At 34.5% G+C, this 25,569-nt stretch overlaps 1 protein-coding gene across 3 annotated transcripts in view; it reads right to left on the bottom strand.

Annotated features, from left to right (window-relative positions):
- The window catches only part of LOC311443969 (connector enhancer of kinase suppressor of ras 2-like), a 169,043-nt gene that overhangs the window by 19,413 nt on the left and 124,061 nt on the right, over nt 1-25,569 (bottom strand). For all 3 annotated transcript variants that reach the window (XM_084534663.1, XM_084534664.1, XM_084534665.1), the window contains 6 exons: nt 24,327-24,581; nt 14,628-14,662; nt 6,238-6,286; nt 3,232-3,280; nt 2,389-2,564; nt 881-954 (listed from right to left, as the gene is read on the bottom strand). In XM_084534663.1, the coding sequence (XP_084390789.1) occupies nt 881-954; nt 2,389-2,564; nt 3,232-3,280; nt 6,238-6,286; nt 14,628-14,662; nt 24,327-24,581 (638 nt within the window). The remainder of the gene's footprint in view (nt 1-880; nt 955-2,388; nt 2,565-3,231; nt 3,281-6,237; nt 6,287-14,627; nt 14,663-24,326; nt 24,582-25,569) is intronic.

Below are 25,569 nucleotides of genomic sequence, written 5' to 3'. Positions count from 1 at the left end.
CAGTATTTTCTTGTATGTACATTCATAGTTGTGGAACGTATTCCTCAGAGCAAAACCATGTTTAGTCCTTGGAAAATCATGACAAAAATTCAGGATGCTAGTTAAAACTAGGAAAGCTTTAGTAACAGTATCTTATATGCTGTTCTATATAGCTCCTGATGGCAGCAAGTTTTAAAAATCTAGATGAAGCCTGCAAATAATTCAGGAGATAATGGTGAATTGCTAGGCTCAAAGCATTAGAATTGTTAAACCTACTGTTTGACGACTATGACTTCCAATTCCAACACTGCCTGCAAACAATTTCCAATGAGAGTCTGTTATTAAATATGTAGCAAAGCTTAACATATGCTTTTTACTGGGTGCGTAATGCAGTAGCAGCAATATGCGCACAAGAACCAGACTTAAAAACACAATGTTGGCTTTGTATTTGGAACCTAAATATTTCAGCAGTTGAGAGTAACTCAATATTGGGTATATAAACTTCCTCCATAAATGCGAAAATGGAAATTATATTCACCATCCCTTGTTATGATATTTAAGATATTTCCTCCGGTAATTGTTTCTTGCACATTTGATTCTTATCTAGACGACAACAAGGTACCTGAGAGTTGTATTTGTTTGCTTTACTTATTTAACTGAATTTGGAACTAGTCTATCTGAAAAACTGGCCAAGGGGTTATCCAATTCTTTGGAAGACAGCTTATGGAATTTACATTAAGTTGCATCTTTCGAAGTAAAGAGAAACATTAAAACCTAAGTAGTCTTGTAATGTGTTATTTACAAATTTCAAGATTTTCTCTGCAAGTCTTCAGTGCTATATGTATAATATACTTCCAAGAATGATCATTTGATTTATAAATATAATTGACACATTACTTACTGTTTTTTTCTGCATTCAATTGCTCTATCGATCCTGAACTCAGGTAAGCTAATGAATCCTTCTGCTTTTTCATCCTATCAAAAGAGAAGAAGAAGTGATGGTGAAGAAGAACATACAGTTCAAGAGAGAAATAAGCAGTAGCCATTTAGGTCTTACACTAAGAACAACTATCCAATCAATTAAAATACTGAGCATATTTTCTACATAATGTTTTTACTTAAGCATTCAGTTTACTCGATTACAGAAGGTCAGAAACTTCTAAGATTTAAGTTCCTTAAAGGTGTTGCAGCTATCCTAATTCCTTTTGCAGAAGGTTACACAAAACTTTCCAGCACCTAATATAGCATTCAGGTCATTAACAGCTACAGAAGAAAACTGCCAATTTTTTCATCATATAGTCTACACTTTAAAATGGTCTTCTGGATGTCTCCTTTTAAAGCCATGATTGTGCAGACCATGAGGAGGTTCCTACAATGAACTCACCACTGTTTAAATGGAAAAGTAATAACTAGAAAATATTTCTTGTCACTTTTTACTTCTTTTGATGTAAATTTCCAGAAAAAGCAAGGAGACACAGTAACACGAGTCAGATTTTGGAAAAGTTTTAGTAAGTGTACTAAGAATTATGGCTTGGCCATAAATGGACTGAAAATCAGGGGGACATATAAATACCACCTTGCATGTAACAGTATCAAACAAAACTTACAACCCTAACCCTGAATGCCTTTCTCACTCACAGCCTGCAACAATCCTGTTTTGAGCTGCAGAGAAAATACTAAAACTGAGGATAACAATGCTATTCAAATTGTCCTCTTGAAGAAAATTGAAAATATAGACCAAATACCAGTAAATCAAAGCAGGCCGTACACAGACAGCTTAGAACAGGCAGTGAGGCTCAATGCAAACAAATGGGAGAATAGCCGTCTAATGATCTTTGCCCTGCCTTCCCTCAATTATTTTGTTCCCACAGATATCCAGATTGCACAAGTGTAGGTCCACTGGTTTTCAATAACATGTCACCGAGCACAAGGTGTTACACATGAGAAGTTTCAAACTCCAGAATAATTCAGCAAAAAGCAAGAAGAACATCTACATAAGAACAACTTTCAGAGAAAGATTGGCTAATTCCAATTTTCATACCTGCTTTAATGGTTAATTGACATAAACGGCAAAACTTTATACATCTCCCCATACAACTGAAACTAAGGACAGCTGAATGCGAACACTCTATTATTCCAAACAAATACTATCTGTGGAAAAATATTAGCTATTGACATATTCATTACTTTAAGAGTACCATGAACTTCTTTTATTTTATCAGGCTTAGACTTCAACTTTGGAGACTTCAAAAATATTTCCAAGTGAAGTACTTCCAGCTTGAGTGACTCAGACATGGTAATTAAAGTTAGCTCTAATATTTTATCAAATATTAAAAATAGACTTTATTTAAAAGAATGCTAAAGCTTAATGTTTAATTTTGTCTTTCTCCAAACACAGAATATACTTACATTCTGGTTTGTGTACCAGTACAAGGAAGAGTCCTTCAAAATAAACCAGTACTTCTTCCATTTCTGTGTGAAATAACCTTTGGCATCTTTTTTCTTCCACAGCCAGCCTTCACAATCTCCATGCCCCAAGTCTTTGCAGGAAATCCGTCTTCTGCTCCCACCCGTTAGAGAGCTCCCTGAGAATGTGATGATAGTGTAAGATGTGTGAATGCTATTCTTCTCAATATATAGTATCTTCTAATATAATATCTTCTCTAATTCTTCTAATATAGTATCTTCTCAATATGAGCATGTTACTAATTTTTACTGATAAATCAATTTAAAATCTTTCAAGCCAAATCTTCTCCAATTTCAGAGAGGAGATTGAACGTACAGTTTCTAAATTCCAAATGCTTTGCAGCTTTGCTTTCTGGATGAATAAGAAACAAAAGGGCCTTATGTAGAGGCTTAGTTAGTCTCTAGAGGGATCACTTCTTTTAGGGTCGCATTTTTATCTGATTAAGATTTGTATCATCATTCCAAAGTAAAAACATATTTCATTTAGCCTTCAATTTGAAACTCAGAGAATGACATAAACATAATCTGTGTATTGATGTAAACAGTACTTCTTCCATATATCTTCTGTTGCTACTTTTATCACTAGTAGGCCTGTCAAATTCTGGGAGTTTTAAAAGTCAATTTTTAAAGTCAATAAAAAAGAAAAATAATCCATTTCCATTAAAATGCACGTGTACATTTCTCCTATACTGAATTTAATTGAAGAATTGTCATTTGATCCTGACCACCACCATCAGTAAAGAACTCTCATTTTTTGCTTTCAAAATGTTAACTCAAATAAGTTACCTTTTGACCATTTTCTGGATTTTACCCTGAGGGAAGCGTAATGGAATGACTGTAAGAAACAAACAAACAAAAAGGAACTATGAAAAAACAACGTAGGTAGTAGTAGAAACAAGAAACAGTTAGTTTTCACTGCCATCTCCATGGTTATCCTAGGGTTAGTTATCATGGGATAACTTTTGTTGTTTTTCTCGTTTTACTATTATAAACATCATAAAGAAAACAACACAGTGCTAAACCTACAAATTAAAATCTAATTTTTCATTTACTATTTACACTTCTTGCAATCAAATCATTAAGAATGGGCATGCAGTAATTTGAAAACTGAGGATATAAACTCATGAATCGCCATGCCCAGAAAGCAAATGCATGCCACAGAAGCAACTGTGAAACCATATATTACGTAAGAGTGTAAATACCATATTACTCAAAGAAAAAGTAACATTAAGATTTTTTTTTTTAACATTTATATTTAGGATAATGGAGGATTCCAACTTAAGCAACTTTAAGCACTACCAAAAGCCAGTATCTGAAAAGAGGACCCAAGCTACCTGAGAGACTGAGGCAAAGTTTAGTTTAAAATAAAGGTGGAGGAGGAAGGAGTGGTTTTGCACATTCTCAGGCCTATTTTTAACCTTTCTGTAACAATCACCAGTTTACAGTATTGAACATCATGGACATTTTCTACTGTCTTGCAGAGATCAGTAATTTATTCTGGAGAGAGCTGGCTCAGAGAACACCAGCTTGCACATCCACAGACAAACTGTCTCAGCTCCATCCTGTGTTCTGTTTATCTCAGGTTGTTCTCCCAGTCAGTCACAGGATGAATGCTTCACACAAAAAATACTGTAATTCTGACAGGTGACAAGCTCTGTAAGTGTACATGCATTGTGTTGCTAAGATAGTACATATTCTCCATTGACTTGATAGCTGCGAATTTATCTCCTTGTTTTGAGCATCAAAGAAGGCAAAGATTAATGTTTGTTCCTCTGCTACCGTAAAAAAAAAAAAAAAAAAAAAAAAAAGTCAGAAAATGAAAGAACAAAACAAAAGCTATGAGAAAGTTAACAGTTGTACAGCAACACTGATGTTTCACTGATGTACTGTAAGCTGCAGCAGCAGAACTGGCCATAGTGTGCCAAGAGGAGTTCTGTGGTGACCGTGGCTGAAAGAACCTGGTCAGTGCTCCTCTTTCTGCATAGAAATGTGTTAGGATAGAGCATGTGTCTGTGAATAAGAGATCACTACATTTTTACACAATTTAGGCTAAAAAATCCAGTAATGAAATAGAACCCTGTACATTTAATCACATCTGAAAACTGTAATTTAATTAAAGAGCTGAAAGAAAATGAACAGCTGGAGGATATGTGCATTAGGACACTCACCAGAAACCGGTATGGATCATTCAGAATAGCAGTTTTTAAAGTAACGAAAATGCAAGTACAACAAATCAACGAGAGCTGAAAATACCAGCTATTCCAAAAACATAAGTTAAATAATCCTACTATGCTTTGTTTATGCATACACAGAACGCATTCAAAGCAAGAAAACTAGAGGAAGTGAAAGGTTTGCTATGTCTTGGGAACAAAAGCTTAATTAGCACTGCTAACTTAGAGAATTCAAGCTTCATATTCTGAGAGATAAAGCAACTAAGATATAATTAATGTTGTGGTAAAAACTGTAGGAAAACAGTCAGAACTTGCAACTTAAAACAAGTCAGAGTTGCTATGGGAAACAGATTGATGATAGGAGAACATACTGTGGTTGTCAGCATTTAAGTTCTCATCTTAAAACCACAACACAAAGCAGAGTATTAAACAAAACGCACGTCCCCACCCCCACCTCACCCCCAACAGAAGCACACCACAGGAAAAAAAAAAGTGATCGAACTGAATCTGTGCTACATGAAGCTAAATTAACGAGACATCAACGTAATCACAGTGAAGCAGTAGAAGTGCTGTTTAGGTGTCACAGAACCACCACATGAAAAGTTAGGCTTCGTTTAAGAAATGCCCTGGAGACTAGAGGTTCAGTTACCTGTCAGGATGAAGGGAACCAAGCCTATTAATGCAAGGCTGCTTGCACATACCTCTGCTAGTTATAGACAGGGATTTTTAGCGAAGAACATAAACATGTTCAAAACATGACAATCAGTGCATCCGCTAGTAAAGTACACAAATCAGAGGGTACACAGTGCTGATCTCCTCAGATTACACGCAGCAGATTATTTGCAGTACCACGATCCTGAGGAACAGCACCAGGTTCAAGTGCTTGCCAGGGGAGGCAGCAGGCAAGGCAGGGATTGGCAGGTAGAGTCAATATATCAACAAACACAACCACAGCTTTTCACAAACTTCAGAAAATACAGCCATACACCTTCCACTGCTGTCACTGGTCTTCAGCATCACTGCATAAATCCCTGGGAGGCAGAACAACATCTGGTAGCTTTCAAAAGTTACTTAGTGCCTACTTAGGCAAACCAAGTACTAAGTCATATTGAAGAAACAGGTGTTCTATAAATGAAGTTTCCACTGCTTGTCCTTTCTTTGAAGTAATTGCCAAAATATGAAATGATAAAAATGTCTATATATTTTGCATTAAAGACCTTTAAAATTGGCACTATAAAACTCTTTAAAAATCAAAATCCAGTATCACTGAAAATCTAGATCCTATATGTATCTCTGTCATAGTATGATCACCATTTAAATATTTTAAGAGTTTTTAAAATTTTCTCTTCCCTTCGGGCAACATTCTCCCCAGATGTTCCTCCTCCTCAAACTAGTACACACCTTAGAACACATAATAAGGGTCTAACTAAATTTAACTAAAAGTACTGCATACACACCAACATGCCGTGGTTGCAGTAGATACTTCTCTGAATACGGAAATTATTGCTAGGTGTTTGTTTACAGCTTTTTCATAATACAGAAAAAATTGAATATCTCTAGTATCTTCTAAAGTATGCCAATTGAATTGATTTTTTTAAAAAAGTATTTTATAAATCATTACCTTCCTCATGGATGTGCTTCCTTGACGGTCAATGGCAGAACTAGCATATCTGGGATAGAGAAGAGGAGAAATAAATCATAGGTTTTTAGTTTCAGGGCTAGCTGTGCGTTTCATATAGCAGCAACAACATCTACCACAGGTATAAATAATGGACTCCTAGAGTTGGTAATAAACTAGGAAGGAATAAATATTTTTAAACAGGAAAAAATAGAAATGCAAAATAAATAAATAATGTAGGACTGTCATCTTAGGAGTTATTTATGTTTTAAAATGTAACAGCTTATGGAAGGGCATTTGAACTGATACTCTGACATTTAGGAAAGACCTACACATGTTCCATATACTGCAGATATGGTTCCTTCCCTTGTCATTACAGAAGCAATTTGAATTTGCTTCTCTGTTTGATAAATATGTATCTTCCTTTGTGTTATTTTCTGGGTATCTTAACTTTAGCAATACGTAAGCAGATTTATAAGCACTACAACATTAACGAGCATGTAACTGTTGGGCCAGATCTGATGTGATTGTCAGATGTTTGCACCTAAAGAAAGTCTATACAGTTCTTTCCCTGCTACCTTCTCTTTGATGCTCTGGAAGCACTTCAAAACAGGAAATTCATGAAGACCACAGCGATTTAACAGTTAACTAAAGAAAGATTATTTACATAATCAGAAAAACAGTAATATTTTTGCAGTAGTGATATCCTAACACTGCCTTCTTGGCTGGCAAACATGGGATGCAACAGTTCCATTTGCTGCTGGAAGGAAGTCTACTGATCACTTTTTGTGCGCCCAGAAGCAATCTGGATGTAAAGAATAGAAACCAATTCTTAGTAAGAGTCATTGTGCTTGTTAATAACAATTTCCCTATAGTAGAGAAACTGGTGTGCTGCTGACTTCTCAGAAAGGCAACTGCAGAGTGCAGTTTGAGTTCTTTATCCCCAGAGAAGGTCCAGGAAAATTTCAGTTTTCTGAGGATGAATGATTAGCATCCTGACAAAACAGCAGTGCACACTATGTCAGGGTAGAAAAGGAAATGCCTGAGACAGCCCCAGTTCAGCAGCCCTGTTTGTGAATTTTTCTCTTGTTAAGAAAAGGGGACACGTTCTGCATAAGTTTCTCGTATAAATACTATGTGCACAAAAATCTCTCTCTAGATATTTAGCAGCAGTTGTATTCATAAATCCCTTTGATACACTGCAATAGTGAAGGCTGTTAGGTCAGTACAGATACAGCAGTGGTGCACCAACACTTTTAATAGCATACAGTTCTGGTTCCTCAATATCAATAAGGATAGAGGAAAGCTGAAAAGGAACTCATTTGTCTCCCAAGGCAACTAAGGGGAATGTTATGGAGGTTTATGAACTCAAGAGATTTCTGAGGAAGCAGATAGCCAATGTCTCCTTCAATAAAGGGGCTATATAAGCCCCTAAGATGTAGAAAATCTGCAGTTAGCTCCTTTTGTTTTGAACCTTCATTCATTAACACAATTAACATTTTTGGTATCCACGGCATCCTGCAGCCATGTTCCATATCATTTTGTTATAGGATGCCGTGGATACCAAAAATTCATATGGATGTTAGATGCAAAATTATTATCTATTAACTTGTATTATTTATTATTAATCCTATCATTAAAATTAAATGTATTAATTAATTTAAATTAAAATTATTTATTATTTATTATTATTAAATTATTATCTATTAGTTTTCTCCTGGAGTTCTCTAAAGGCTAACAAAGCAGGAAAGCATCACCAGAAGCTACCCATATATAATTACAAGTATTGGGCACTGATGGAAACATGGTGCTGAGTCTGAGTCAACTTTGTCTGACCCATCACAGAATTTATTACACTCTTCTTTTCCCCTCATGCTTTAAAAAGTAAGAAAAAACAGAGGTGGGAAAACCTTAAAAATGCGAATGCTTTTCCATATGTCATATAAATAGAAAAAGAGTGCAAGAATGGAAAAGAAACTGAAAGAAATCTTTTTAAAAAGAATTAAAAGGACTATGGACATTTTAACAGATTCCCAAAAATCTGTCAGCCAATTGACAGTAAACAATAGGCTGGCTTCAGTCAGCAAGACAGGAAATGGTATTTTTTCATATAATAGTTTCCATTATTAAGAGAAATTAAATTTACCAGTATAAACAACTGCTGCATTGTCAGCTAAAAGCATCTATCAGTCCTGAATCAAAGGAAATTTCTAGACTGCAGTGAAAAGATGGGATAACACCAATAGATGCATAAAAAGATGCGTAACATTGACACTGAATTAAAATTATAAAAGTTAATAGGTAAGTCTTAGAAGTTCTGAGCTGCCCGTAGATTACACGGATTAAAAGAAACAACTAAAAAACAAAAATGTTCAACTTACAACATTTGGTAAAGGAACGGACAGAAGCCCAAACCGCTGCAAGGCAGATTTTGTCATTAATGCTCCATTTCTGTCTACCCATGAGAATGCCATAAATGCACTTCAATCCTGCTGGGCATTTTCCCCCTGATTTCTGGTCTGTTTCTTTAATCACAGCTTTGACCCATCTGGAAAGTGTCAGTTTCAATGCTTCCATTCTTTCTCTCAGCCAATATACAATATGAATAATACATCTGCTTTTTTATCTGAAAAGTCCTTAGTCAAGTTTTATTTGCTTCCATGCAAACCCAACAATGTGTCTCCTTACAGTAATCACAGACTCTTACCAGCAAAAATCTTGTAGTTACAGAAATAGCCTGCAATCAGCATTCTGAAAACTGTTCAAAAGTTATCTTATGAAAGGTCAGGAATATGTGGTCTAATGTACAATGAGCGTAACTTTTCATTTGGGTACATTTTCAACAGTCTAGAAGAGATTTTTTTAAAAGGTTTTATGTCTCTCAAATACTGCTTCCAAAATTAAATGATTCCTCAGATATTCAGATCCATGGATAATAGAAGAAATGCTGACCTTTCCTTCTCTTCAGACAAGCAAATTCTCTACATGGTAGTGACAGAACTGATTAATTTATACATAAAGGAACCCTAGGATGTCATCTGTTAATTTGTCTGTATCATACTTGGTTGAGTTATTCCTCACCTTTCCTTTTGTGTAAGCAGTTGTTACAGAAGTGAAAGGGAAAAGAATGAAGAGGGGGAAAAAGGCATATGGAGTTTTATGGCTATAATGGCCTAGACTGATATTTCCCAAATAAATTAAGACAGTTGATCTTCTAAATGCTTGTTTCATGTCCATGTATAATACTATTTTTGAAACAAATTTCAGAAGCTAGAAAAAGGAGGCTCAATCACTTATGAGTAACTTGTACCAGTCTAATAAAAGAGCAACAAATCAAACAAATTATTTTAGGGTATTTGCAAAATCAATCATTGCATAATATGACATAAAACTCAAGGTTAAATGCAGTCTATCTCCAGTCTCAGTGTTACCTGCATATTGACTCAGTATTCAATCAGAATGGTGCTGAACATAGAGCTAAAGTAGAAAGGCTAAGAATGAGCTAAGAAAAGATTGAAATAACTAACATAGTTGGATCCAAAACACCGAATTTAGAGGACTCAAGTATTGTGACTTTTGACTAGCATATTAAAGGACATACAAATCAAAGCGCAGTCTATTGATAAGATTAGTAATCAGGATTTCAAATGAGAAATAGTGCTATATGGTTAGAAAAGAGGGATAGTGAATTAGAATAGAAAAAGTAAAAGGATGAGGGATAGCAGTACTATTTGATAAAAGTTGTAAGAATCTGAAAGTACAGGCATGCCTGTTGAATTATTTGTAATAAATGCTGAGAATTGTCACCTACCAAACACTGAATACATGAAATCAACAGAATAGATGTACACCTCTCTGCAGATTTGCTATCAGAGCAGTTATAGCCATTTAAAAGCATCACCAAAATTTTTTGCATTTTTTATTTTTAAAAAGCTGTTTCTTTTAGAAAACAGAAGTGACTTGCTATTTCTTCATTTATTAAGCATTACTAAACAAAGTGCAACTGTGACACTCATTCCTATTTTCCCTTCCAGGAGCATGTTTTCTTTTTCTACCATATGAAGATAACAACACAACTTCAAGTGTCCCATAATCTCGAGCAAGGAATAACATTTCAGCTTGTAAAATTCATAGAATATCTACTGAAAGCAAAGGCTGATTAAATCAGCTGCATATAAATGAAGTATCCCTTGATCACATAAGCAATGCTCAAAAAGATCAGATAAAATCACTCTTATGCATTATCAGTCCTCTTAATTATAATATCCCAATTCTCTTTGTATTACCTTCAGGGTCACTAAATCCACCGTTAAATGAAAGTTATAACTCTATCTGAACAAACTGATGTATCTTGCTAGATTGCTATCATTTTGGCTTCTCCACAGGTGATAGGATACAGATAAAAAATTCTCAAATGATGGCCATGAATACAGTCTAGAAGCAAGAATAATTATTTTAAATATTCCTTACCTTTGACCTAGTCTTTGGTATCTAGAATAGTTACAATCTATACTGTTTACTTTCTTAAGCCCCTGATTAAGGGAGCTCTGGCAGTAAGGGATTATAAACTAGAAGCAATATAAAATGATTCTAATTATAATAAGTTGCTAATAATATTTTCCATTGATTTGAAAATCATTTTAGATACTAATCACTTCTTTGATTTGTATTTAATATTTGACCAAACAGAGCAACCCAAATTTGTCTTCTGATTATACAAATTTTTAAGAATTTTGTAATCTGTGAAAATTTCCAGTATGCTTAAATTAAAAAAAAAGAAAAAAAAAAAAAAGAAAAAAAAAAAAAAAGACAAGCATTTAGCAGAGCTAACTCCTGGGACAGAAATAACTTAACAGGGTATAAATTATATAATAGTGCATTTTACTACTGCAGTGATATAACCTTCTCTGAACATTCTGAGTGGGGACCTATCTGGAATGTCCCACTTTATGCACAGACTACTTTGAGAGCTTTTGTTGTGAGTCTCCTGTAAGACAGTCCCTGTTTCATAAAGTTACCTGAATGTAGGATCTTAAGATCCTTGCAAAGAAGATTCAAGAGAGAATTTTGAATCTGCTGCTTACGCATTACAGACTACAGTGAAGCCAGCATTTGAAGATACTTCCTGCTGTCAGCTGGATATTTAGAAGCATATGGGGATCCAAACCCCAAGAGTTTTAGTAACTCCTCCATTAATCCACAGCAGCTGAGAACCAGCAAATGGCATATCACAGCCACTGAGATGATAAACATTTTTAGGTATTAATATTTACAAAGACTTAGCCTATTATGAAAAAGGAGCTGAGTAGTACTTCTACATACAAGCAGTCATAAAGTAATAGTTTTAAAACCAATTATTCAGCAGCAGTTGGGCAATGCATGAATGATACCATTCTTTTTGCCTTCTTTTCCTAGCAGGCCTCTGTAAGATCTTCAAAACCCAAGGTCCCTGTAATGATGTCACAGTTACGTTACAGACGCACGTCTAGAATTCACAGATGTCAAGGCTTCCTATTACTAGATTTTTTTTCCCTAAAGTAAAATTAAGATCAAAGAACACAATGAACACTAAGCGCAGTCAGAGGTCTGTGCGCAGAACAGCTGCAGCAGCAGCTACGTGTTAGATGCCTATTATCACTTTTTCAGCCCTGAAACAACAATAAATGGGGTGAACTGCTTCTGGTAGAAAGGAAAACAAATTAGCTGCTTCTTTGGGGACCTTTAATTCGGCTTGTCTTCTTAAAACCTAGGAGCACTCACACATTTAGTGATTCTACCTGCAATTGCAGAGGGTAATTTCCTAAATCATGACACCTGCTCAGAAGTGAGTCCCAAATTCTCCAGGGGTGACCTACTTTTCTATACACAATATTGCTTATAAGTACAGCTCAAATTTTCTACATTGGTCAGAAAGAGGTAGAGTTTACTGTGTGAATAGCCAATATCTTACAAGGAGGAATGTGGATACTTTGCATGGGCAGGGGAAATTCAGCTAGCTCTACGCATAGGGCAGGGCCAAACACATCCAGAAAAGTTCCAAAGAGAGTTTTAATGTACAAATCTCTCTTTTTTTTTTTTTTTTCTGCTCAAGTCTAAGAAAAGCTACTACATCAGCTTTACATTCTACTACTCTGTATTTCTTTTAAGCTAGATATTCATAGAAACATTCTGTAGTCTCATATTTCTCACTCATCTGTTTTTTGATGTTTGGCTAGTGTTTGGTTTTGGCTAAGGTTTATGGTAAATATTCCCTGCAGAATGATGTATATTCTACTACAAGCAAAAAGCATCTTTCTCACAGCTTTTGGCATTTTCTTTTTAGAAAAATAATGCAATCATATCATGAAAACTGCATAAATAGTCTTACTTTCATTGATTGTACAGTTATTTTATCCAAATATGTGAAGCTACCCAGTGTTTGTCTCCAGCATCCCAAAACATTATTATGCATGTTTATCTCAGCTGATTTTAAGCTGAAATATTTCCATTTAAAATTATTTGAGCCCCTAAAAGAAGGTGATTAGGAGCAAGAAGATATTTTTCTTTTATTGCTATTTTTATTTTATTTGTATTTTTCTTTTAAAATATTTTTCAAAGTTTTGAGAAGATACAAAGGAATCATGTTTTGGACCTAAAATATAAAATGTGGGGGAGAAAGATTAGAAAAGGGAGAGTCACTCTATAAAAGAACATGATTTCCTAGGCCCATGTAAGTTTTCCAAAATTGCATTAAGCCATACATCCATGGAAAATATGGCAGAAGTCCAGTAGAGATTTGTGTCCTGTTCACCAAAGATGCTCCATCTGCCAAACTAAGCATGTGTGATCCTTTCAAATGAGGCATGTTTTGCTCTAGGAAGAACAACTCTTCTTTGCAACCCTTCCTTGTGACTGCAAGAAACTATGGGAGTGGACAAGAAAAACAAAAAAAGGCTGCAGAAAGTCAGGTGGGAGGCACCTGAGCAGCCATACTGTGATGAGGAAGGAAGTAAAAGGGAGTAGCAAAAAGCAACAAGAAACAAATGTGAGGGAAGAATAGGATATAATCGTATTCTTCTGAAAATTTGAATGGAAGAAGGGCAAAAGGTGTAATCTAATTGCTATTAAAAAAAAAAAAAAAAAAAAAAGACTAAGAAAGACACATTTTTTCTTCTTATACAGTAATTCCTATTTTACAAGATGGATGCTACTTTGGCTCTGAATTGGGTCTAAATACCAAGTCAGACTATACTTAATTTATTGCAAAAATAAGAACCTATATTTAGATGTTGAGATAATGGACTACTACATGGTGTCAATAGAGAGAAGACTGCCCTTATAAGACAAAATAGAATTTTACCCTAGATAAACTCATTTGAACTCGACCTTTACATCACCTTCTTCTTAGATAACACTACTACTCAGTTGAGTTGAATGCTGTTTTAAACATGCAAACTACGATGTTTAATACACAGACATAAAAATTCTGACAATCCTGAAAAATCAGGCACCAGGTCACTTGTGTTTAGGGATGAACAACTGCGTTTGCTCTACCTAAGGGTTTTGATTGTAATGTAGTAAAATTTATAATTTTGAATAAAACTGCCAATTGTAGATCCTTTCAACCGATAAAAGCATTGTAAAGAATTTTATTTTATTTTTGGTATTCAGTGCATGGCTTAGCTTTGTAAACAAGTTTAGGCCATATATGATGAAAAGATAAAAAAAATTCTCCACGTGAACACACTGCAATAAACCTTAATTATGGCATTCCATGATACCCAAGTATCTGTTATTTCAAACCTTTTCTTTAAATATGATATATTGGATGCAATTGAAGTATTTGGTACATACTTTATCAGGTAACAGCAAAGGAAATGAAGACAAAATTACTATAGTATTCATTAGAATTAGTTGATTAAATTCAAATGTAAGAGAAACTTAAATCCTCATTCTTATCAGATACCAACTATGAGACAATTATAAACAGTAAATTTTGTACATACTGAATTACATGTTCATTGGAAAATTCTGCCTGTTATTTCAAAAATTAGGCTAATCATGCATTTTCATCCTCAAACTGATTCTGAAAAGATAAGTTTAAAAAAAAAAAAAAAAGCTGGGGGGAGACATTTGGTACTTTGTAGTAGGATCATTTTTTTACCCTTGTAATTTTTAATAATTTTACATCTGATGTGTTTTGAAGTAAATCCAACCTTTGTAATCTATCTTCATATTTGATGTAGTTAGCAGGTGAAACAATTGCATCATTTTCTAAATGTTATTAATGCTTTTCTCACTAAGACCTGAAAATTTATTCCTCAAATATTGCAGCTAAAATTCTACAATAAATACATGTAATTCATAGATAGATTATATATCTATTTAAATACAAAATTAACAGAAGAAATTACCTTTCAGTATCTCCACTGACTGTGTCCCCTGCTCTCTGTAGAGAAAAACAAATAGAATTAAGCAAGACTAAAAAGCACACTTCCTTGGTGCACTCAACTTTGTGGTAACTTCAACTGCAGCGAAGACACAGAAACAAACCACAGTACTCATTCTGTAACTCTAAGGAAAAGGAAATGGAAAATTTGAATTTCAAACTAAATGTTATTTCACAATGAAGATCATGTATAAAGCAACTTACATCTGCACTTTCAAATAATCTCAGCTGCTGTAGCATTGTAACCAAAGCTCTTCAAAATAAGAAAGGAAGCTAAAATGTTAGCGTGTCAATGTTTGCAAAAATGTTAAAATGTGAAAGGGAGCTATAGAATGTGTTAGATGTAAAGGATGAATATTGCAATATAAATATCAGAAGAAAACTGTAGAGGATTTTAAGAACAATGAGGAACCTGTCATCAAAACTTTCTTCAATCGCATGCTTACCTAGATTTACGTAACTTGATTTCCTACACTGAAGTTTTTCATCTAAGGTTTGGAGATGAACGTGCCTTTTAGGAGTAAGTGATTCAGCATTAAAAGTAAAATCTTCAGACTGCTTTTAATATTTAAAACTAAATTTTCTGATGGAGGAATTTTCCCACAGCTAAAAAGCAGTTTCTCATCATGAAATACAGAAACTGACTCTTGAAATATCTTAGACTTTAAATCCTTTCTGAATAACCAAATAGGAAACAGATTTATTTTGGGAATTCTAGTGCTTCTGTTTTAACATCATTACTTTAAGTATACTGTAAAGATATTTAATCACACATGACCTCAGTAATCAGTCATGAAACATAACTGTATACTTCATACGTGAAAGACAGGAAGTCTGCTGGTTCTATTTTTAAGCCTGCCTGTTCTGTATTTAACTACATAGACCATAAAACGTATATTCCAATACGTAAGGATTTCTAATAAAGTTTTAAAATGTTCAGGGGAAAAGCATTAATTTTTCCACCTCCCTCCTTCACATATCCCCCTGGTGTATCCATGCAAAGAATCATTTATCATCTTTTACCATGCCATTTCTACTGTGGACAGTAGGTGGTTTGCCACTGGAAGCAGACAGAAAACCTTAAAGTATGACAGTCCATGTGCCAATCATCAGGGCATGCTAGTATCCCAGTTACCTATGATACCCCTCATGTTCCTGCTCTCTCTGTAATTATATAAAAAAATAAACAAATAAATTTATGATAGGCCTTACAACAGCCCAAACCTAAGTTTGCTACAGGATGTAGGGGCAGCTACAGCAGTTGATCTTACTGAGTTAAGTATTTATTATAAACAATATGGAAGCCCATTCAAATAAGGCAGCTGAGGAAGAGTATTGAAATGGTGCCTTCACGCTTAGAAGCAGGGAGTTCTCCCATATTTCTTTTTGAATCCAGGTGATGATAGGAGATTCCTATAGAGTAACTGAGCTCTAACAGGCTTTCCTGTTTAACCTGAGTGCTATAAATGACTTAACCCTTCTTAGAGTACACTTGAAATCTAAAGCATAAAAAACATACAAAAATGAAAATATACCATCCAGAAATATTCATCAAATTTTCTTGAAAGAGCCTGAGAGATAACAGCATACACCTACGACAAAATATCTGTTTGAAGAACTTCAGGAAAATCCTGCATAATAAATGTCAGATTTCTGCTGCTATTAACACACTATTAAATGTGAACGAACTGATCGTCCCTGAAAATACCATGGACAGCCCAGTAAATATTGTGTGGCCAACCAAGTAAAAAAGCTTTGACAGCAGAACTACCCATGTTATTGTTACCGAAGTAAACTTTATTCATACTAAAAGGCTCAAAGATTTTCTTCTCACGTCCCTCTGCTTTCTCATGTTACTAACTCTAGTGACTAGGAAAGCAATTTCATCAGTTTCAGTGTACTAATTCTTAACAGATAGAGGTCTGGCTTTTCTAGCACTGCTCCCAAATTGAAGTAGTTCCAAACCAAGGTTTATTCACTTTCTCTCCAAATGGGACGCATCCCACACTCTCCTTCCCTGACAAAGATAATATACTTCCCCCTGTTCACACTCTGCTAGCCATCTTCTCATCACCTATATTACAAACTTTCAGTATCACTACAGAACTTATTTACAAAGAACACCTGTACCATGTGTGACCATCTCAGATCAGTGTTCCAAAATTCCTTTTGATCAAACAGATTCCATTAGTGCAACTGGAAATGCTTGTTTGGATGTTGTGAACTCACATATATTAGACTGAAAAAGAAATAAGTGAAATATGCTTCTGCTCATAAAACATATTTTTCTAATAGTCTCGTCTTTCAACACCACTATTTTAATAGTGCATTAATGACCTCTAATTTTCAAAATTATTGAATAATGTAATCTAATTAACTGAAGGATTTAGCAGGCTTCTTTCAGTAACCTTGCATGTCAGTTTTATGAACAGTTGCTTCTTACACTGTTATGCTCCTGATATGTAGAGAACAAATTGCCTTATCCTAGTTCTCAAACTAAAATTTTACTTCATCTTACTAAATGCCACATTCATGACGAGTAGACACGTGGGAGGCTCATGAAGCACAAGTCTTGCTATGCTGCCACAGACCATAAAGCACAAATTCAGTGAATTCAGGTCACTGACACCTATCAGCCTTCTTTCAACTAACTTCACATTTATGTAGCACCAGCAATTTCACTGGATCTATTTCCATTTCTACTCATGAAATTCAGAAGGAGAATAAAGCTCATACATTCTACCAAGCAGATCTGATGATCTTCTCCCATCAGGAGAAACTCTTATTTACCTGAAGATTTTATAAATAATCGATAACTAAATAAATCATTAAAAATCACAGAAAACGAAAAACCTCTGAATCACAGAGAGAGTATAAAGATATTTAAAAGTCATTGTTTACTTGTTAAAAGTGGGAGACTAGAACAGTTTGATAATGAGAGTCACTAATTGCAATGATCAAATGAAATATATTGCATCTGGATATGTCATTTATTCAGATGCAAAATAGATCTTCTTTTATTTTTATTATACATTCTGTTTTCCTGTACTTAGATATTTAATGCTCGACAAAAATTATTTCTTCAGCTGCTTCCTTAACTCACATATTCCTTATCCTAAGCATTTCTTTACACTATGCTTGATCAGAAGTGAAACAGTAGCCTTGCTGCCAGGGGCTTTATTTATCTCTCTAGCTCAGTGAGCTGAAGCCTAAGCCATTCAAGATGTAACGCTTGCAAAATTATTATGCTCTGCTAAAAATGAAAGCTGCCTTTGAGGTTTTTCTTCCACTCTCGTTTAGGGGAGAGATAATAGACACAGGAAATAATCTTATGCAAGCTACATACATGTACAATTCCAAATCATACTCAATTTTTAAGCTGAAAAAACTGTGACAGGTGACAAAATTAGCTAAGGATAGAAGGAAAATATCCACTCAGAATTTTTAATTATTTTCTACATCATCAATATTAAGTCGGTGAATAGTAAGTAATAGCAGAGCCTTTTTTTAACTATTTGGGGGGAGAGGGGAAGGGAACACATTCCAGATCATACATGAGATTTAAAAAAGTGTTCTAAAAGACCATCTAAAAGAAGACCGCCCTGTGGCTAATAATTTCTTATGTAATAAAGAAAAAAAAAAAAAAAGAGAGAGAGAGAAACAACAACAAAAAAAAATGTACTTAAAGCCCACAATTCAGCAGTGATTTTGCTGCACAGGATTCTATGGAAAACGTAAGGGAAGTGAAGAAGGAGACCGGCTCAGGTGGGAAGGGTGCAGTGCAGCTTCAAAAAGTTATACAGGTCAAGAAAAGAGACAATTCTTTTCTCTTCCTTTTTCACATCTTTCCCATTTCTCAAGGTAGGGCAAGGTAGACCCTGCCCTATAGGACTGACCTCCTTTGCTATAATGCCAACAGTGTTTTCTCTCAACCTCCCAACCCCCTTGCTCATTCTCTCCCTAGGAAGCCTGCTAAGAAGGAAAAGAGGGAAAGGATGGGGGCCAAAACCCAAGACAGTGTGTAGCGAGGAAGACTATGAGGACTGTCTTCAGAGTACTACAGCTGGCTTTCTGCACACTGATCCTGTGGTCAGTAACAGCAGGAGATGGTATCTGTACTACAAGGGAGATGAGTTGTGTATTTGTATTTGGTGCATTCTTCTGGATGATAAATATTGCAATTCTGGTAGCAGTAATATCAGTTGTTGCTAATATTTATGAACAAATGCTGAATCAGATCAATCTAAATGGCTCTTAAGTTATCTTTAGAGTGTATCAACAAAATCAGAAATAGTTCTTCAGGCTACAAAAAAATTAATAAAAATAAGCTTTAAATTCATTTTCTAGAATAATACAATACAGTAAATCTTAGCTCTATTGCGATTTTTTGGAGTCAGAAGACTCCAGAATGCTTTACAAATTGCAGTTTACATATGAGCATAAAGTTAATGAATGCTTCATTTGCAACCTTTTATTGATACTTAGTACTAGCTCATTCGAAGAAACAATTGAATAACAATTTAAATATGTGCCAATACAGTAAAATTATTTATGAAAGCATGGTGTATGTTTGTGCATATCGTTGTATTTGCTTTGCTGTGAAGTGTCATAATATAACTATCAGTTTAAAGAGTTCAAAATAAAAAAGGAAGCATAACCATTTGGAAGCAAGCAGTAACACATAGCCTGCATTATGGTAGAATTGGTGAAGCAGGTATCACAGGCCACTGCAAGTATATCAGTTACAACCACTGCAGTTGTGTTCAAAGCAAAATTTCAGGACATCTCTTGTGAAATACTGCACGGCTGGGTCCCAAGGCAGGTCTACACCAAATGGTGGAGGTGCCCATAGCTCACCTGAGCTTCACAACTGCATGTTGCTCTATGGAGACAGATGGAGATACTGAGCTTGGATGCAGACGTAGTGTACTATTTCAGGGGCAACCTCAACCATTTTTCTAAGCTACTCCTGGAACTGAAAAGTATCCCTGAAACATGCTGGTTTACATTGTGCAGATACATCAGCTAAATTTGGTCTTAGAGAATTCTACACACTTCTCACATTGCAGCACAGATAGAATATAAAGGGTACCAAAAATTCAGATTCAGTGATGGTTGACAATTTCACTTCTTCAGTGCAGTGGAACTTAAAGGCAAAACTTTTCAGCCCACGTGACAGAATTTATTTCCCTTATCTTCCTAGATATACTCTTCTGAGCTGTGTTTATAGATACAGTGTCGTTTACAGAATTATGTCTGGAGAAAACTGTAAAGAAATATATTTTTGGACATTCGTGCTGTAAGGTCACAGCCAGATACTTGTCAGCTCAAGTTTTGATGTACCCAGTAAAGGTACAGTACAAATGCAAAATCTTATCTTGCAATCAATAAGACTAGACAGAATCAGTTCAAAGCTACAGAACCTAGAAAAACTCATTGTAGCTACTCTGAGCTACTAGGTTTCTCATAATCACTCTCACAGTGATTGCTCAACATACCTAGGAGGTAGGGAAAGAATGTTTTCCATGTTACAGATGGGAATAAAATAAATAAAAAGAAAAGATAGAAGTTACCCAGTAATTCAGAAAAGAAACAAAACTGAAGGAACTCTGCTTGACAGTTAAGCATTTTTTTTTTCTTCTTCTTCTTGCAATAACAGAAAGCAAGAAATAAAATATAAGCACTTTTCCTACAAAACTGGCAATAAAAAAATACCTCCTTCAGTTATATGGAACTGAATACATATGATTCTCCCAGATTCTCTCGATTATTGTACTTATCATAGTAGTACTTAGATTGATCATCATCTAAAAAAAGCATCTGGAACATCTGGCACATCCCAGCATGCATACATTATAGAAAAAGACAAAAACATTGTTCCTGAATACATTTTAGTTCTCAGCATGTATCACTAAACTGTGTGTCATTTGTTGAGCTGCCTTCTGCAGCTCCATGAACTGTTAGATAGCATTTACATCATTCAGTGCTGACAGGCATGTATTACCAACTTGTGTGATCAGCAGCAAGAAAATAAATAGCAAGTTAAGCAATTGCTGTGAAACAATGACTAGCCCTAAACCAATATAATGCTTCAAATTATCTTTAAAATAAAACAAACAGGTCTACTGCTGTAACATTCTCACTGACTGCCCTGCAGCAGCCACTGTTTGGTTTACGACACAAATACATCTTAATATGTATTAAAAATTAAGCCTCTTTTACATACTGAATTTTAATTCACAGAAAATTTAGGTGATCTAACATTTTCATAACCCTATTTCTTAATATATGATGCTACAAAAAAAAAATAAATAAATAAAAACACAAAAACAACCAAACAACAACAAAAAACACAACAGTTACTTTGTAGATAATAATCCAGAAGATCAACCATCAAGTAACACCAGATGAGCAACCATTACCTTATTTGAGAATTTAATGTCCAGAATCACAGAATCACAGTAGTAACCACTTAACTGAATTTGAGCTTCAGAAGCTGAATTTGAGATGTTAAAACCATGAAGTTGAACATTTTGTGGATTTTCAAGTTGAATCTGGAGTAAGAACTCCAATATAGACAAAAGGTGGTTCACATGGTGCAAAATGAAACTGAGCAGCAGAAAATCTACAATTTGCTAGAGATTTTTAAAATCCTGAACAGCACTTTAAAGATGGAAGTGTTTTCCATTCAAGACTTTTTTTTTTTTAATGATTTAAAATACTGAAGGAAAATTAATTCAAGTATATTTGGTCTATTGTGTAGGGGTCCTACTTGATAAATCAATTTTATTCAGAAAGAGATTTGATAATACAAACAAAATAAAATTATTTTTATTATTATAAAAAATACAAAATAAAGATTTTACCTTTGTTCTTTTAAGTCCATAGTCTACTTCAATAGTATATTTCAGCAAGGTATGTATATATTTTTGTGATATTTAGATATGTCTCAATACTTAGGCTTAGGCTAAAAATGTCACTACAGAAGCGAAGGATTAGTATACATACACAGCTATATTCTAAGAAACAATTTCTTAATGATAACAGAATTTTTAATTGCAATTCACTCTGTGTCAGATTCAGTGACAAGCATCACAAAATTGCCTATCAACTAAATTAATCATAAATATATACTGAATGGGCAGTGTTTCTTATATGAAATATTTTATTGCATCATGGTGTTGTGGATCATTTTATATGCTGGGCAAACTGCCAATACTGCACTACCTAAATATCCATTTTATATAGTAACTCTGCATCCTCACTTCAACTTATGAAATCAGTCTAATTGTTTAATTCTAGGTTCCAAATCCACATTCCTTCCAAAGCATTAATCTAGTACTGAAGCTATGCAATTACCAATTTTGTAAAACTTCTTATATCCATGTCTGGTAAATCTAAACTTTTTTTTTTTTTTTCTTCTTTTAAATATGTATTTATGTAAGAAATACATTGCTTAAAAAAGAAGGCAATGGCTAAATGACACCATGTCTAAGTTTCTCCTTTTATCATGCTGTATTTGTTTGCTTACAAATATATATAATATATGTCTTAAGGAAATGAGATGATCTACTTAAAACCAAAATTTCTATATAAAAATATAAATAATTTTTCTTTTTGATGTCAAAATGACATAAAATGCTCTTTGATATTTAAAAGTTTAATTCTGACTAGCTATTTTTCACATTTTTTTTTGCTTTGCTTTTCAGAATTCTTTCAGTATTCAAAGTAGAAAGATGTCGTTAATACAAATGATCCTATACTGGCAAGAACCCAGAAAACCTGTGTCAGCAACTCCTGTGTATTTGTCAACTCAGTTCCTCTTGTATATTTATTTATAAGACAGTAGACTGTGTGCTTGAGGTATTTTGATTCCTTTGACTCTCTCTTGAAGGACTGCAAAGTTCTATCTCAAATGCTGTTTGGAACACTTCTGCCGATAGAAGAATTAACACCACTGTATGTCAGTCTGTAGAACGCTGGTGACAACAGCCCTGCATCTGGGAACTCAACCAACAACTTTCATTATCAAAAAGGCACAATTAACACTTTATCATTTATGAGCCATTTCCCCTTCTTCAGAAGTCAGGAGAGTCAACAATCACCACTCAACCAAAACCTCATGAAAACCAGTTGATTTATCTACACAGTTATGATTTTATTTATTTTTTCTTCAGACTTGCATAATGACTTTTTCACTTGCCCTAGCAAGGTAGCTAGTAGTTTTTACTCTGGATTTGAACTCCTTTTCTTTGACTTTGTGATCCTGACAATCCGTGTAAGAGTTTACGGATGGAAGAAACACCTGCAACTAAGCAGTCACACAACTTGACTGATAAAGTACTTGACATTTTCTGAGGCTGGGGAAAAAGACCTTCCATGTTTTCCAAAAATACTAAGTCCTGGTGGCATAGGAAAGGGAAATTTAAATTTTCCTGAAGACAGAAGTATCTGATCTTCAGACTACCAAATGCTGGCAGATTGCAGGAAACAGAGATGAATGGCAGGCTATGTTCTGAATGTATCCCCTTAGGCAGACCTTACTCAGCTCTCACACTTGATGCAAATACAATCATCTCCGAAGCTTTTGCTCAGGGAGAGAAACACTCAGTAGAAGCCCCAAATGCAAGAGTATGAAGAAACTTGCTACAAGTCCTGCTTTTTCCTCTTACATCTTCTACGGAACTGTTATGGAACTGGGAGCCATTTACATTTTACTTCTAAGAGGAATCTCAGCATGATTAGAAAATAAATACACATTGAAAAGCTTCCTTACTGACTGCAGGGAGGAATTATGAAGATACTAATGTTTGAGCCCCAAACACTTTGAAGATACTACTCCCCATCGTGAGAATGGAACAGTCTGCTCCTAAGCTGTAGGACCATGAGCAAAACTTAAGAAGGCCTCTACAGAGGACAAGATACACATACAAAGCATGAACAGTGAAAATCGATCTCTGGAAGGCTATTCATTATTTCAGGGTGTCCAAATCAATACAACAAAATTCTGTACTAGCTGACAGTCATGAGAACCTAGTGATTTTTCATGGTAGTTACACGAACTGCCTGTTCCTATGGCAGTTACAATTATTAGAGATTTTTTACTTCTATGTTAGTTATAATCCACTGAATTTTACTTTCTCCACAGTTTTCACTCCAAAATATTTCCTGCATTATCAGAATGAACAAATTCACATTACTGGACAGTGACCATGGTACTGCAATATAAATAAGCAGTAACTCCATTAAGCTTAAGTACATTTTTAAAAGACACAGTGACTAAATTGGATATATAATAAATTTAAAAAGAATCTATAATTAATTATTATCAGAGCAAGAGAGCCTTATAAACCTTTGAAAAAAATATGGTTGAATTTGACTAAACTTGGTGAGAGTAATTAACAACACTACTGGACTTAAAGTATCTCATACCAAATGGTGCTTGCCCTGCATTTTTTCATCCGTGTAGACTATTCTTATGTGAAAGCTATTTTTAAAGGAACATTAAGAATATTTCTTGGACCATAAAATACAATATTAAAATGTAAAGTTCAAAATATGCCTTAGCACCTGTATCATTCCTAAAAGGAAATGATTTTAATGTTCTTTCCATGTAATAACATAATAAATAAAAATGTAGTAATATCTTTTGTTATATACTTACATGATAAAGTGGAACTGTATTGTTTTCTGGGAGTGAGAAATTCAAGATATCTTGCTGTCCAGGTTCAAGCCTAACGTTAACAGTTGATGTCAACATAGATGAACTAATGGGGTAGTTTGGACTGCTTGCATTTTTGCCCTTTTTCCTTGACCTATAACCTGTGTCCCTTTTGATGTCTTTCTGTGTCAGAGGTTCTTCTTGGATAACCAATATCTTGTCATCACTCAGATACCGCAGGAGGGAATTCTCAGAGTCAGTGGTTGGATGGAACAAAAAGAAAAAAGAAACATCAATAAGACAAAACAGAGAATCTGTGTTTCATTCCTACAATCATAAATGTTAATGCTTACTACCAGCTAAAAAGAAAACCTCATTTTCTTTTATTACAAGTTTACTTTAATCTCATGTAAGTTTACGATAACTATGTGGTATGATATTTGAAACATACAGCTTGCTTTGACTGAATATTATCTGAAGTGTGCTTGAACACAAGGGAAATACAGCATAGATGATTTTTCAGTTTTACATATATAGAAAGTACTGGCTGCCATGAAAAACCATTCTTATTAAATATATGGTGGTCCACCAACACTATAAAACAAAACAATAATAAGAAACACAAATGTATAATACTTTTCTTTTTTTTTTTTTTTTTTTTTTTTTTTTTTCCAACAATACAGATAGAGATGAGACAATCAAATGAACCTTGAAAACAAAATTATTTTTAATTTGTTAACAGAATCTTGGAGTCTAGGAATTCAAATTTAAATCTGCCCAACAGAGCAGTTGGTGCATGCTTCCTCAAATTTTACATCATTCTCTCATCTCAGTGATACAGTTGCTAAACAACACTGTGAATTCAGGATTATGGAACAGTTTACAGGGGAGCCATTTACATTTAAATTTGGAAAAGGCAAACAAAATTTCCAGTCTTTATTGCACGTGGTATTTAATCACCCAAATTTAGAATGTACATGTGGGCTGGTACTCACAGACAGAAGTAACATCTAACTTACCATTATTATTAAAACCTTCAACAGTACTTAAACAGACAATGAGATTTACAGCATGTTTAATGTCCCATTCAGTTAGAGATATTTACACATATAACAAGTGGAGTTGAGTTATAATAGAATTATGTATGCCATCCTCAACTCTTTGTTAATAAAACGACAGTACTTTTACATGCTTTGCAATCTTTAAAACACTCACCGTGAATATTGGGAATATTTTCCAGGACACA

This window comes from Aythya ferina (genome assembly GCF_964211825.1).
Source record: "Aythya ferina genome assembly, chromosome: 13".
Taxonomy (NCBI): Eukaryota; Metazoa; Chordata; class Aves; order Anseriformes; family Anatidae; genus Aythya; species Aythya ferina.
The sequence above is the reverse complement of the archived record's forward strand: the minus strand, read 5'-3'. Positions and strand labels throughout refer to the sequence as shown.